At 33.9% G+C, this 16,065-nt stretch overlaps 2 protein-coding genes across 3 annotated transcripts in view; both read left to right on the top strand.

Moving 5' to 3' along the window:
* Window positions 1-14,656, top strand: part of FMR1 (fragile X messenger ribonucleoprotein 1) — a 30,218-nt gene extending 15,562 nt beyond the window's left edge. The window contains exons 8-15 of one of the 2 annotated variants that reach the window (XM_031602668.2): window positions 2,731-2,901; window positions 3,006-3,084; window positions 4,837-4,946; window positions 6,850-6,936; window positions 8,033-8,228; window positions 9,396-9,575; window positions 10,904-10,986; window positions 12,674-14,656. In XM_031602668.2, coding sequence (XP_031458528.1) covers window positions 2,731-2,901; window positions 3,006-3,084; window positions 4,837-4,946; window positions 6,850-6,936; window positions 8,033-8,228; window positions 9,396-9,575; window positions 10,904-10,986; window positions 12,674-12,835 — 1,068 coding nt within the window. In that variant the 3' untranslated portion in view covers window positions 12,836-14,656. The remainder of the gene's footprint in view (window positions 1-2,730; window positions 2,902-3,005; window positions 3,085-4,836; window positions 4,947-6,849; window positions 6,937-8,032; window positions 8,229-9,395; window positions 9,576-10,903; window positions 10,987-12,673) is intronic. The other variant, XM_031602669.2, reaches the window with a different exon arrangement.
* A 427-nt stretch (window positions 14,657-15,083) lies between these two features.
* The window catches only part of FMR1NB (FMR1 neighbor), a 67,625-nt gene continuing 66,643 nt past the window's right edge, over window positions 15,084-16,065 (top strand). Inside the window, exon 1 of the mRNA XM_090150593.1 lies at window positions 15,084-15,695. The gene's annotated coding sequence lies outside the window, so the exon portion shown is untranslated. The remainder of the gene's footprint in view (window positions 15,696-16,065) is intronic.

Consider the following 16,065-nt stretch of genomic DNA (forward strand, 5'->3'; position numbering starts at 1 on the left):
GCATATTAGCTTCTTGCATGGCTTTCCTTCTTAAACAAGACTTTTAGAAAATCAAGTAAAATAACTGAACAAATCAGTTTTTGTTTGCTTCCCTTACCTATTAGGTATGGCTTAATTATTTTGAGATTTTAAAAAAACAAACGTGGAAATCTACTTTAATATTCTGGTTTGGTTTTTATTATCTATGAATACAATTTGGACATGACCTCTAAGTATTAATATATTCTTTTTGTATCTGATTCTCATTAATCTATTCAAAGAAAATAGTTAGATTTTTGCAGTGTTTTGACACAATACGTCTTGTAATATATAGCTTCTGGAGAAGCTAATGATATTTTAGTAGATGTGATATAAATGCATTTTAACTGTCATAGCTGAAGACAGCAGCGATGATGTGGTTTCATCTTTTCTACAAATCACAGGTAGTTGTGTTAACCACTGATTGACTTGGTCATCCTATTTTCTATTCTCATTTGGTGGTCTGTAACACATTAACTAGTAAAACAGCTACTGGTTTAACTGTTGGAATGTAGATGTGCAAACATTCAAAATAATACTTGCTGTCTTAGTTGCCTGTAACACAGTTAAAGAAATGCTGCATAGTGATTCCTGAGTATTTCATGAATTTTGGATATTTTCCCACTATTTGTTGTAGCCAGTATTCCCGGACAGTGATTTACCCACAAGATGTTTATCAGCAGTTTTAACCTGACCAGGTCAGGTAACAGTAGCAATTCAGATAGGACGGAGTTTTTAACTTCTGTAGAGTTTCATGTTGCAAGAGGTTAAAGAGCTGTTATCACCTGAACAATTTTCAAGCGTGGCTTTGTGTCTTCACAACTTCAATGCAGTGCAGGAAAATTATTCATATAGAATTATTTCTTGATTCTGGAATGATAATAGAACTTTATTTTTCTTGCAGAACACTGTTTCCGTTTTACTTAATACTTTCTGCCTGTGATGATATAATCTTCTGTAGATGGATTAAGTTATTACTAATAAGTCTTGCTATGGTAAATAGAGACTTTTTACATGTTTTATATTTGCTCTTCTCTGTAGATCTAAGTACTGTAACTTTATTTAAATGTGTGACAACTTAATTGTCATAAACAATGTTAGTTTTGTTTTGTATATTCATACTCTGATTTGTTTCCATATGCTAGTTAACTGAATTTAGTGATCGCCTGGTTTCATATAACACAGGCATCTTATAAGAAAACTTAATCTGTTTCTTTGAAAGGATGAAGATGATGTAGTAGAAATTTATCAGCCATTGTTTTAGTGTTTATAAACAAAAGATTTTTATGGAATTTGTATATTTTTTTTTTAATGAAATATCCACCTATCTTTAGCAGCTTCTCCATTTGTTTGACAGGTTGTGAAGTTCACGCTGTTCAGTATTTACCAAGCTTTTTTTTTTTTTTTTTTTTTGCACTTTTAAGATCTGGTCATGCCAGTAACCTGAGGCAACACCTGAGGTGTTGACAGGTTGTTCTTATCAAGACAAGATTTTATGATGGTATCGAAATCTGTCATTCCTGCATATCTGAGTATTTTCCATGCAATCCAACTCCACAGCATGCTGCAAGATAGTTCTCAAAAGTTATCCTCAGTTCCCATTTCTTCTTGCTTGTTGTGTGATGGATGCTACAATGATACAATTACAAAAACATTGAAACTGCTTTATATATACTTCTATAAGTTGAAGTTCACTGATGTGGTTTTCTTGGAAGCTCAGGCTTGCTTCAAAAATTTGTTTACTGTAGTTATTAGTGTTATTTTTAACTTGTTCCTTTTTTGATTTTTTTTGTATGTTTTTATCTGTCTTTCTAGCAATGTTTTGTTTTAAAGCTATTTTTAATTACTTTTTTCTTGGTGTCTTCTTTCATATAGGAAACCTTCATTAAGATTCTGTAAGTCATTTTGTATGTTTAGTTATACCATAGCAGTTTCACGAAAAAGTGATAAGAGTTGTGAAGCAATTACCAGATGTTTAATTTGAGGTTACCTGAGTCTCAAACACATGATTGAGTGTTCATTTAATAGCTTAGTTTCTTCTATCCCCTTTCTGAAATAGAATTTTGTCTTGATAGTATGAATCTGAATTTCTCAGATTAATGGGTAGAACTGTGATTCCTGGGTGAATATTTTAATGCGTTCTCTCAGTCTAAGCAATGTATTGGATTTTCACCTTAATTTTGTTGCCTTCTGTACACACCAGTTTTTTTGTTTTTATACACAGAGGACATCTATCTATAGAGTATTATCTTTGTAGCTTTGGGACTGAATTTTAATTGAGCAACCGTTGTTTCCCACTAACTTGAAATGGTGCAGTTTTCTACACAGATCATAGGGTTTCCCTTAATCACTATTGTATGGTATCTGTTGAGTCACCCCTGAAACACTGATTGAGCAACAGGGGAAAGGACCCAGTCAGCCCTGGGAGCATAGGCAGTTCACCTGTGAGACAGGAAGGGATGGAGCCTGGCTCCACTGCTCTTAGACATTATTTAAGGGCTGACTGCCATTGGGGAGGGATCTCTTCCTGGTGATCCCTCCTTGGTGAAGCTTTCCCCTGTGAACCTAGAATCTTCTGACACAGGTGAGCAATCTTCTTCCCTTCCTTTATAGCACCTCTCTATTGTGCCAGCCCTTTTATCATCACACTTTGTTGTAATATTTTTCCCATTGTATTGATCTAATTGGTACAAATATCCGGATTCATTTCAGAGTTCTAGACAACTTGCATCACGATTTCATGAACAGTTTGTTGTTCGTGAAGACTTAATGGGTTTGGCTATTGGCACTCATGGTGCTAATATTCAGCAAGCCAGAAAAGTCCCTGGAGTGACTGCCATTGATCTTGATGAAGATACCTGCACATTCCATATTTACGGAGAGGTAAGATCCCTTCTTTAACCTTTCAGATAATAATAATAATCAAAAAACAACAAATGCTTCAGGAAAACCCATCTCATTTCTCTTATATACCCTATGTGTTTTAGGATCAAGATGCAGTGAAAAAGGCAAGAAGTTATCTTGAGTTTGCTGAAGATGTCATACAAGTCCCAAGAAATTTAGTAGGTATGTTAGAGATTAGTGTTGAAGAAAAATGCATTCTGAGGTTTTTAATTTTAGAACTGAGGCAGGTTAAGAAAAAGCTGAAAAAGTTATTTGTGAGCAGTTCTTAGGAGCTAGAAAGCCTTGGAGTTTGAGATGCTTTTCTTGATGTTTTTTTTGTTGCCCACCTTTCCCCTCCTTCCCCCCCCCCCCATTCTGTGTAGAATTTTTCAGTCCTTTGTAAGGAATTACCTGCTGGTTTGCAGTTCAAATGTGCCTTAATACAAAGTAGAACAGTTTCTTGATTGAGCCTAAGAATTGAATGACTTCCTTCAAAGATGCTGTGATTTTTTTCAGCTCTACAACAGATAAGTACTACTTGCACTGTCTTGTATTTTTCTCCCGTGCTTTTGTTTGTTTAGAAGCAGCCCTGTAGGATAAACTGAAGGCCTGGTTAAGGCACTTGAAGGTCAAGAAAGCTGTCCAAAGATAATAGTGACTTTGATTATCAAATACCTCATGAGTGCACAGGAGTGCATGTGGCCCTCATTATGTGGGGTATATGTGGAAGTTCTTTTATTGAGTTTTGTTGCTACAAAGAGGGAGAATACTATGAACTCCAACATACTTCGTATGGAGCAATTTATGAAAGCTTGTGTTGAAACTAAAATTCTGCAATGGGACAAGTGCTTACAATCGCTCAGATCTGGAGTTGTTTTAAACAGTAGCTTTAGGGTAGGTTCTTCATCCCACTCCTTGTTACTTCTAGGGGGCAAGTGAAATGATAGGCTGCTATTATTACTTTAACTTGAATTTTATTTTACTTTGTCTATTTTCTGTTTACAACTTCTGGTTTTGGCAGCATTTTACTTTTAGTCTGCTTCTTGGCCTAGATTCCTTAAAATACATAATTGGACCAACCATATCTCATATCAAAAATAGTGCTTGTTCACTTACTAATTTCTAGTTAATTTGCCAGAAAATGAATGAGTTTGAATTATGAAGTCAAAACCCTTTTACTACATTACTGGAATCTTTATATTTTCCATAGATAAAATAAAAACTTGACATCTGTTTTCTCTACCTAATTATCCTTTAAAAAATTTCAAATAAACTAAAAAGTTTTTGTTGTCTTTTTGAAGGTTTCATAGAAATCAATAACCTGAAATGTAGGTTACAAAATGGACTGTATGTATACATAATTTTTAATGGATTTCATCGTGCTGCTGAATTCTACTTAATATTTGTTTTCAAGAAATACATTTTTTATAATTTAATGTTCATTTTTGTGTTTTGGTTTGACTTTTTTTTTTAATTCGCCACCAATGCTTTTTTGTTTTGTTTTGTTTATTAGGAAACTGTTATACCAAAGATATGTAATGGAGTAAATTATTCAAACGAAGCTTTTGATTTGTGGTCAAGAAGACCTTGGTAGCTGTTTTTCTCATATTTTCTACAAATATTTAGAGTTTAAAATTTCATGGTTTCAAAAAAAAAAAATGAAACAGACATGAAAATTTAGTTTAGCTTTGAATAATGAGAACAATGTCCTGTGTGATTAAAAGGAAAAAAAAAAAAAAAAAAAGGTTAAGTTGTAGGCTCTTCAGCAGTTGTAAGATTCTGTGTTCCTGTTAAATATGTTGTGGAATATTAAGCTATTTTGGTAAGTTCTTTCACTGTTAACTAAATGATTTTGTTTAATTACAATATAATAATACTCTCAATCCTTAGGGGAAAAGCCTTGAGAATTGAGTGTTTTATATGTCCTTTTTGTAGGGAAAGTAATTGGAAAAAATGGAAAACTGATTCAGGAGATAGTGGACAAATCTGGTGTTGTAAGAGTGAGAATTGAGGCTGAAAATGATAAAAATATTCCACAAGAGGAGGTATGTTTTCATTTAATGTGATTTCTGTGTTATCTGATGGTTGTATTCTGCCCAGTGATAAAATAGATTCTTCCTTCTATCTTCATAATGTAAGGTGAAGTTCTGATTATAATGTAGGTGTTGTTTCTTTCTCCTCAGGTCAAAGCATGGCAGGAAAGAGTTGGTACTTATTTTTATGTCGTATTAGAAAAGAATGTATTCTAGTCTTCCAAGATGCAGAGACAAATGTTGCAGACTTCCTTTTTGCGAAGAACAGTAGTCTGGTTTTAAATCTGAATACAGCATTGGGTTCTTTTTTCTTAACACTGAAGCAGATCAGGATTTTACCATAGATTTTGTGTGTAGTTTCGTAAATTGCATAATTTTATATCAGGATTTCCAGATTTAACAATTTTTTAAATGAAATAGTTCTGTTTGTTTGTTACAGTGGTATATATTCTTTGTCCCTAAATTTTTTATGCCCATAAGTTGCTCAGAATTCACTTCAGAAACTAGGTGGAAGACTCTGCTTTTGCTTTGAAGTTAGAAATAAGGCTCGATAAATAAGCACTTTGAATTCTTTGTGGGGCTGAAATTGCTTGACATTATTACTAGCTCAAATTGTTATGAGTTGTCACTTGTACACACAGGTTCCTTGGCTAAAAGTGACAGTGTGCATCTGCTTTTTCCTTAAGTTGTTTTTGAGTCAATTGTCTTTTATTTGATCTGATATTATAAAGTAGTTAATGCCCATTCTGTTGTTTTTTTTATATTAAAAAAAAAACAACTTAATTATTAAATACTTATATTATCTGACGTACTTTAAGTTTTATATTTCAGTTGAACATGCTTGTGGCTAAAGGATTTCTAATCCTCATAGAATCTAGTGTTAGTACTGGGGCTTCCTAGAATAAAAGAATTATATACGTTTTTCTCCTTGCAGTATATTTAGTGCAGATGTATAAAATCTAATGGGTCATTTGCCCATTTAAAAAAAATAGAAATATTACAGTTTTGTCACTGTCATTTCAGGGAGCTTCAGCAAGCTGTGAGTGTTTATTTTTTTGTTTTTTAAGAGCATCTTCAGTCACTCTCAGTTGAAGGAGTATGGGGGACAAAAGCAAATCTCCGTTTCAAATGCAGTTGTTTAACAACTGTGTGTACGGTGGAAGTACATGCTTAGAGGTTGTGATGAGATAACCTAGTGATTATTTATTTATTCAATTATAGATAAGTTCAGTTAGGGTAATCAAGTTCTGTCTGCACTGACATAGGTTTCAGTGTCTTGAGTCTTTAGAAGACTTAGTTTGACTTTTGCAGTTCACAGTGAAGCTTGTACTATTTTGAGGCTGCAACTGATAAGTCTCAAGTAGTTTAAATCTAGCTCATGTTTGGGAGGGCAGTAGTGCTAAAGTTTAGCTGTTTTCAGTGCTCAGGGCCCTGTTAGGTAGATTTCTTGGACTGTTTAATCACCTAAGTTGATCCTCAGATATTTTATCTGAAAAGGTCATAATTCCAGGCATTACAACTTTAGCTCTATTTTTTTCCGGTTATCTTATGAATGACTTAAAATGACCTGCAGCATAAAAGTAGCTGAGTGAGAGCAAATATGATCAACAAAGGTGACATTAGTTATGAAAGAAGGGAAGAAATATGATATTTTATTATTTCATTTGATATGGAAAAAAATGTGGATGTTGTCTTAAGTTTTTTTTTAAGCAAGATTAGCTTTTAGCACCAGGAGAATTTAGTCTAGATGATCTAGTTAGCATAAAACTTAAATATACTGTTGTCTTATTTTGAATTTATGCTTATCCATATTGTAAAAATTGTTTTCTGGTTTATAAAAACATTAGGTTCTCTTTGATACTTCATGGTTAATCGGTAACCATTGGATTAATATTACTGTGCTGCTGTCTTTTAGGGAATGGTACCATTTGTATTTGTTGGAACCAAGGATAGCATCACTAATGCAACTGTTCTTCTGGATTATCATCTTAATTATTTAAAGGTGAGGATAAAACTGCTTCTCTGCCACTTTAATTTTTCTAATATTTAAGGTAAGAGGAGGATGATAAACAAAATCTGTTTCGGCCCCAAAGGTTTTTGAAAAATTGATATTATATCCAGTCAATCTAAAAAGGCTTATTGTAAAAGCCACAGTGGTTTTTTGGTCTTGGTTCTTGGTTTAGTTTTTGGCTTGTTTATTTTTTGAAAGAATCGACTATCAAAAGGGTAGAGTAAAAAAATATGGTTTTTTAGAATGCACAATACAATGGAATAAGAAACAGAAGAAAAATCAATCTCAAATGCAAGGAAGAGAGAAATTCCATTTCCCTAAGTGTTGAAGGGGCTTGCCAGTGTCTTAATTGGAGTAGGTGACCCTCAAAAAATGCCTTCCAACCTCAGCTGTTCTCTGGTGGAGAGGAAACTTTTTCAGGTTTTGTAAATAGATTTCCCACTTACAAAAAAAAAAAAAAATGCAAAAAACAGAACAAAAAGAAAAAAAACAAATGAGTGAGAATAAAGGTTGCTACCTGCTGTTGATATTAACTAGGCAACTTCTCAGTCTATAACAGAAGTGCTTTCTAAGTCTGTTGCTGTCAATAGCTTCTGTTTGTGTATCTCTTCTAGTTGTTATATGTGTTCAGAAATTCCATGTGCAGACTGTCTTTCTGTGTCTGAGTTACAGCTCTTTTTGCTCTATGCTTTGATGCTTCTTTACATCCCTGATATTATTCATTATAGTTAGGTAGAATTTAACAACTATGTAAGGTCTAGGCATTTATATGAAACCATGCTATTACATCATAATTGTTTAATTTTCATATTTACTATATGCAAGAATAGGAAGCTTGTGGTGAAATCTTATCTTAAAATGTTTACACCATGCTATTGTTGGGACAGTGTGAATGGATATTACTGTATTAAAAAATAAAGGAATGTAAATTTCACTGTTTATTTAACATTTTCATAACTATACAACAGATTATTCTCGAAGTATTAAATAGATTATCATCAGAAACACTTCTATTTTTGTCCTGATAAATGCAGTTGGATCATTACATATGGTTACATCTGATTTTGTTATGCTTCTGTTTGCATAGGAGGTGGACCAGCTACGTTTGGAAAGACTGCAAATTGATGAGCAGCTTCGACAGATTGGAGCTACTTCTAGGCCACCACCAAATCGTACAGATAAAGAAAAAGGGTATATGACTGATGATGGTCCGGGGCTCGGAAGAGGTAGTCGACCTTACAGAAACAGAGGGCATAGCAGACGTGGTCCAGGCTACGCTTCGGGTAGGTAACTAGAAATGTGCTTAATGTGTGTTTTAATAGTAGTCAATTAGATATTGCTTTCTTGAATCCTGTTCTATTAGTAGTTAATACTTTGGAAACACGAGTGTTCAATGAGAAGTTCAATTCGTGTCAGGTAATAAAATTTTGAAGACTATTTAAGAGCTTTTTGCTGTAGAAATTATTCTGAAGTGAAATTTACTGCTAATATTTTCACAAAGCTTCTGTCTCTAAGAGCACATGTATGTATAAACTGTTTAGGGCAAAGATTATTTTATCTGTATTTTAAACAGTTCTTAGTGAAGTCTTGGTTTTCCTTTTACCCTCTAAGAGGATATTTTTGTATAAATACAAATAAAGTTAGAAAAGATATTGCATGTAGTTTAATTTACAGAAGTGTTTACCTCATATTAAGTTCAATTTGTATTTTTTTTTACTAGAAGAACATAGTCAAGAAAATAAGGTTGTTCTTTTAGACTTTAAGTTATAAATGGATAGTTTTGGGATCTTACTTCAGAGCTGTTTATAACCTCAGTATCCAGAATAAAGGCCTGCTGATGTTTGTCCTGACTGAAAGGCCCGTATGAGCTTGGTAAAGACAATTCAGGAATATATTCAGTGTAGTAGAAGACCAATGTTTTTCTGCTGAAGCCCTTTTATGATTTTTTTCAAAGAGATAAAGGCTGACCTGGCTAAGAAGTGTTACATGAAAATAAGATTGGTGTAAAGAATGAAACTATCATCAAAGGTGATCTATTAGCTACAAAAATTATGGAATTGACAGTTGATACATTTCTAGCCTTTTTTTCCCCATTTTAATAAAGGAGTATTGGATATGGGCTGAGACAGGACAAGTCAAATTCAGGAATTTAGTTTCTTTTTAGTCTGACTAGGCTTACTACATTTGCACAACAGACCTAATAATTGATAAGACTATTAAAACCAAGTAACTGTGAAAGTGTGGTGCACAATTTAAACTGATGTGTACTTCTAATTTATTGAAAATACCTGTATTGACTGTTTGGAGAAGTACATATGTGGTAGAGATTGGGAAACAAGAATTCCAAAATTGTTGATAACTAAAATTTTCAAGTGCACATGTGTATTTTTTGTTCTGTTGACATACTGAGCTACACTGGCAACTTTGGATTTTTTGTATCCTTTTGATAGGAACTAATTCTGAAGCATCGAATGCTTCTGAAACAGAATCTGATCACAGAGATGAACTTAGTGATTGGTCATTAGCCCAAGCAGAAGAGGAACGAGACAACTACCTTCGCAGAGGAGATGGGCGAAGACGTGGAGGTGGTGCAAGAGGGCAAGGAGGGAGGGGTCGTGGAGGATTCAAAGGTAAATCTAGTCTTAATTCTGGAGAAGGTCAGTGTTGGTATTCTTAAGCCAAGTTTTCTCAGCCTATTGTTTCATGTAATGTACTTCAACATCCTAGTCTTCCCAGAAGCCCTCTTTTGAATTCTCTGCACTTTGTCAGTCTCCTTAAACTGAACACTTAGTACGTGTACTGAATGTTGAGCAGAGGGGAAATCCCTTCTTTTTACCTGCTGACTACACGTAGTAACAAACTCATTATTCAGTTGGCTGTCACTGTTGTGATAGCATGTTTATGTCTATTCAATTGTTGTCCAGCAGACCACCATAGCTCCTCCTATATAGGCAGTCTGTCTACAACAGACACTGTTGGATGGAGTTACTCTGAAGCTGTGGGACTTTAAGTTCATCTGTAACATTAATGAGTTTCCAGTCAGTCAATTCCTTCAGCTCACTGAGGTGCTTATAATTGGCAGCCCTAAATTCCAAGTACATAAGCTGCTGCCCAGAGTTTGATGTCATCTGGAGACTTGCTGAGGAGGCATTCTGAGGTCCTTTCATGCATTCTGTAACAAGTTTCTTCCCTATACGAGTTAGTTGTGATTACGTTTCATATAATTTGCCCTCCTAACATGCGTCTTGACTCAAACTTGTGGGTTATGTCATTACTTACAGAGGTCAAGGAATCAAATTCTATTTTGGCAATATATATATAGAGTGATCTCTTAAAATCTTACACATTCCTATCATCCATATTCCCATCTTCTTGTATTTGGTTTCCGTGCAAGGGTTATATAAATCTGGAATTTACATGTTGAATGGAAAAGAAGAGACAAAAGTAAAATGGGTGAACTCATTGGAGTTAAATTTTCTTTACTGATGTGATTTTTTTCATTGAGTATACTTAAATAATTATTCTACAACTTTGCGTATTTTTTGAAATGCTTTTTCAAGTTATGGATATTGCTTAATTTAACAAGATTTTTTTCCAAAAGAAAAGTACTGCAGTATTAGCCATTACAGAAACTGTGAGTATGTTAAATTGTACTTAAGTTGACTGTGTCTTTCTGTCCTGTGGTTGATCATTTCGTAAGACATCCTCAGTTCCTTCAGGAGATGGTCTTTCTTAAACTGTTCTAAGTGCTGTGGTTTTGTCTACTGTGATTTACCACCTGAGAAGATTTTCTGTGTTGATTCTTCAGTCATACTTAAAGAACTGTTGCTATTTTATCGAGGGTATTTTTTAATGTTCTTTAGGATGGAAACTTTAAAGTAATTACCTGTTATGCTCGTGAATTTTTTAAATAAAATTTTACGTCCTTATTGAAAAACATAGGTAATTCTTCTTGCAGGAAATGATGAGCAGTCACGAACAGATAACCGTCAGCGTAATTCAAGAGATGCAAAAGGGAGAACAGCAGATGGATCTCTACTGGTAATTTTTATCTTCTTAGAACTATGCAGTGTTTAAAATTTCATGATTGTTATATACTAACAGTAGATTCTTCAGAACAGCAGCTGACACGATAGCCTTGTGGTTTCTCATTTTCTAATTGCATTTACAAGAATAGCCTTGTTCTGTATTTTTTAGCATTCATGCTACTTGATACATCAAGATGCAGCTAGCTAATGTGGAGACTGCTGGTCTTTGTTTTGCTATCAGTCTCTGAAAGTAGTAAGTGGCATTGTTTGATTTTTTTTTTTTAGCTCAAACTGACCACAAATTGACTGATAGTTTAGATCTTATTTCTGAGCTTAGTTTTCCCTTGGATTAGAACTCTGCTCCTGAACCCTGAGGTCTTATTAGGCAGCTTTATTGTATTCTTTATCATCATTAGCCTATAATTCTTTTTTTCTTTGAGACATTGTCTACTCTTGTTTCTATCTTTTCAACACAAGAGTGTAACTGAAGAAAAAAAATGCTTTAAGTAGAAAGGTATGTGTATTGCAGCCATAATCTCCAGAGAAGTTAAGTATGCAAATGAAGAAACAGTTCAAGTCACATATTGGAAATGCTCAGTAGATTTTTATAAAAATACTAGTACAGTTTTTCAAATACATTTAATTAGGCAGGGTTTTGTATATACTTGAAGTTTCCCCAAATGGAAACTGTTCTCATTTTGTATGCAATTTGCAGACCTCCAACCATCTCTTACTGCGTAAGATGAGTTACACTGGGAGGAAAAAATGAGGAGTTGCTACCTTTTGCTTGGTGTTACAGGGAGTTCTGATCAGATTGAGGTGATTCTTTTCGGTTAATCAGCAATTCACTTTATAGTTAATAAGCTGTTACCTACTTTAAGTAGATAAAGGAGGATGAAATAGATGAAGGCAGATGTTGATATTGGGAAAAAGAAACAAAGAAAACCATCAGTCATCATTTTTTTCTGTTGCTCTGAGATTTAGAGGTAATATTCTGTTTTAACTTAGCACTGAAATATGCTTGAAATCTGACAAAATCATAAAACCTTCTTGTAGTATTTTAAGTAATAAGCTAGAAGTAGTACTAAGGGATTACCTCCTACAAGTAAGAAACATCTAATGCTTATTTGAATGTTTATAAAGTGTGGCTATTTGTAACAGGCATGTAAGTCTTTTTCGATTAAGTGACTTTTTTCAGGTTCAAAAGGTGCATGTTCAAAAGGGTAGGTGACTTTTTATTGTTGATACCATTTCATGACTTTTCTAGGACTGTTTTTTCAGAATGCTTCTATACAACTCGAAACTTGAATTATTAAAAGTAAAATAATATTTCAGAGTTACATATTATACTGTAAGTTCTTCAACTTCTTCTTGCACGTAAACTTTTTCTTCCAGTCGCAAGAGGGTGTGAGTGCAGGGAGCACCTTTCAAAGACTAGGTAGTCTAGAGTGTGAGGACTTCCACATTTCTGGGTGGCTTTTTTTTGTGTACGTGTTTCAAGGAACATAGCTTTTTCAAACAGAAACATAATCGTATGGTGCCTGTTTTCAGCTAGTTGTCTTTAACAAAACCTTAATGATCTGGCACTACTTTTCTTCTGACTTTAATAAAAAGCTCTCCTTCCTGGCTGCAAAGGTTGCAAGTACGTAAGGGGTAGATAAAAGGAGGAGAATGCTTTATATAACTCTGACTTGTTCCAGATCAGAATTGACTGCAATAATGAAAGGAGTGTTCACACTAAAACATTACAGAATACCTCCAGTGAAGGCAGCCGGCTGCGCACAGGTAAAGAACGTAATCAGAAGAAAGAGAAAGCGGACAACGCAGATGGTCAACAGCCGCTGGTGAACGGAGTACCCTAAACTGCATAAGTCTAAAGTCATATTTCCTATACTGTTTCAGTAATTCCTATTCCACGTTAGAGAAACTTGTTAGGCCAAAGACAAATAGTAGGCAAGATGGCGCAGGGCATGAAATGAACATATGTTCTCTGTTAGCCTTTTTTTAACATCAACAGTATGCAGTTGTTTTCAGAATAAAAAGTTATTAAAATATTTGCATAAAAAATATCTGAATTTCCGAAAATTGCTTTCAAGTACATATTGCACTTCAAACAATTAAAGAACCTTTTTTGTTTGTTTTAAAAATACTGAGCTGTGCATTGGTAAACTTTCTGTTCAGTTGTACCATTTTAACGCACTGGGTCAAAATCACTGCTCAATTTCAATTCTCAGAATAAATAGTGTTTGCAGTAATCAAATTGGCTTCTGTTTTCAATCTAACTTACAAGTTCTTCATGAAATGCTATGTCGTTTTATGTCCTGTGTCACGTTCTGGTCCACCTTTTTCAGTATTTTAGTGGACCCTGAAATATGTGTGATGTAACAGTTGTCATTTTCATTAGCAAAAAAGTTGTATGATCTGTGCCTTTTTTATATCTTGGCAGGTAGGAATACTATATTTGGATGCAGAATTCAGGGAAGATGAGTTGGTAACACTAAATGTAAAATATATGTAGCAATCTTTGTCAGATGTTAGTACTTTATAGACAAGTGCATGCTTTCCATAATTTTTTCCTTACATAAACATTGGGTTAGGCAGTTATAAGAATAGGAAATTTATTTTGCACTGAAGATTTGGCGAATAGTGTTACTGAAAAAGGGGTTGTAACTTTTTCTTTGTAGGCAGTATAGATTTTTAAAAAAAAAAACTAAAAAAAACCTTTACGTTGTGGAGAACTTAAAGGAAAAAAAATGAGAAAAAGAAGCAACAACAAAAAAATACAACTCATTGTTACTGAGGGAACAAAAGTAATTTGTTCACATGTAGTAATGTGTGCCTGCTGTTCGGCCAGATGACCAGTTTAAAGCGCTAATGTTTTTCATCCTCCCAAAAAGTTCTGCATTGTTATTTTAATTTGGGGACTATCTCAGGAGAGGTAGAAAGAAAATCGCCGTCCTGGAAAGTCCTGGTGTAGTAACTGGAGATGCTGTAGGTGGAACAAATCCATCATACTTTGAGGTACAAGGTCTGAATTACCAGCCCATTGGAATGAGATGCAGAATTTGATCCAAAGTGCAGTGATACACTAGGGAAGGGTGGGAAGCAGTTGGAGGAGCTGTGCTTTCTTTTATTTTTCATCACACATTAAGCTTAATGGGCACAGCTATATAAGGACCTCTGTTTTAATCCATTTTTTTATTCAAATTACTCCAGAATGAGAGCCACTCATTATGTACAGAATTGTACAAACTTGACCTTGCCTCTGATGTATTTTGTGAGTTTTGTTTCTTTGCTTCCTACATTCACTGTTTTCCTTGCATACAGGTGAGAATACTAAAAATGGCAACAAACTGCACATGATTTAACAAATATAAAAATGTCTTAAAAAGTATTGCCAAACATTAATGTTGATTTCTAGTTATTTATTTTGGGAATGTATAGTATTTGAAAACAGAAATTGGTACCTTGCACACATCATCTGTAAGCTGTTTGGTTTAAAATACTGTAGATAATTAACCGAGGTAGACTGACCTTGTAATGTAACTGCTCTTGGGCAATATTCTCTGTACATATTAGCTACAACAGATTGGATTTTATGTTGACATTTGTTTGGTTATAGTGCAATATATTTTGTATGCAAGCAGTTTCAATAAAGTTTGATCTTCCTCTGCTAACTGATGTTCATGCAATCCTTATAAATGATTGCTTTAAAAAATCTCAAGGCAAGTAGAGAATATATTTCTGTTTAGACCTTAACTGTAGCCTTTGTTACTTCCACATTCTAAAAAAATTCTGAAGTATTACCAGTTTTCAAAAATATGGCACATAATGCTCAAGAAAGTGTTCTCATTATGAAATGGTACAAGATCTGTTGATTTGTCACACTATATGCACTATATCTCTTACATTTAGTGGTGAGTTTACTAAGGTGTTAACTAGGTTAAATGTGAAGTTAAAACTACATTTCTGACTAATTAGTCACATTCCATTTTCAAGTGCATTTTGGAATTATGACCTTTCAGTATTTGTGTACTTAACATGTATCCCTTTCAATTCAAATTCTAGTGTTTTTAAATGTTATTAAATTTCAACAAATTAAACTGTGAATCTAAATGTTTAGTTTTATTTTGAAAAATCATGTGATGGTTTAAAAAAAAACAACAACAACAACTTGAAAGTGCAACAAATGTCTGATCCTTGAGTTCAGATCTGTCGTATCGGTAACTTATAAAGTATGATCTAATGAATTAAAATTATTTTAAAAATAAAGTTCTTTAAACAGAGTGAGAGGTATTCATGAATGATGCCAGAGTTTAAATTCAGTAGAGTTAACTTCAAAGCCTTATAAATTAACAAATGTTTATGAAAATAGAAAGTCTGTGTTTACTTTCTGTATTGAATGCATTTTTGCTAATATTGTTGGGTAGTTATGATCCTCAGAATTTGCTTGAAATACCGTCAGGAATCAATCTTCTCAGGAAAAGATCTATCTATGTTAGTGCTCTTGATGAGTATTTGTGAGTTCAAGAAGCAAATCAATTGACTTGAGTATGGAAACTTTTTTAGATGACCTATTTGTAGATCGGCTTTTTCTACCGTTTTGTGTCACTAAAATAAAATGTTTTTTGCTTGTCCATTTCAGCAGGCCAAAAACAAGTAAAGTGCTGCAAGTAAATTGAGTGCGTAGACTGTTCTTTGTAGGAACACTTACTGTAAAAGGTAACTTATTTTTCTGAGCTGCAGCATATCTTCTCTTCAAAACTCATATGTCAAATATTAAAGGAGAATAGATTAAGTAGTTCCCAGTGTACTCACAGTGTATTCCACAGTCGCTTCAGGAACCCTGATGTATGGTTCTGGTAAGTGGTGTTCTGTATTAAACAACAAAAGGAAAGGTGAGTCTCAGGGTTTTTTTTTAACTCCGTGTATTGTTAAAGACTTTCTTGAAACAGTATCAGCTGTAATAGTAGAACTGAGTGCGTGTTTTGATGCTGATAATATTATTTAATGTAGTTTTTTCAGTTGCATGATGAGTTTACCATCAACTTGAACATAACAGTTATGTTTTCATCTTAAAGAATGCTAGTCA

Source organism: Phasianus colchicus, chromosome 14 (genome assembly GCF_987193195.1).
Source record: "Phasianus colchicus chromosome 14, bPhaCol1.hap1.1, whole genome shotgun sequence".
Lineage (NCBI taxonomy): Eukaryota > Metazoa > Chordata > Aves > Galliformes > Phasianidae > Phasianus > Phasianus colchicus.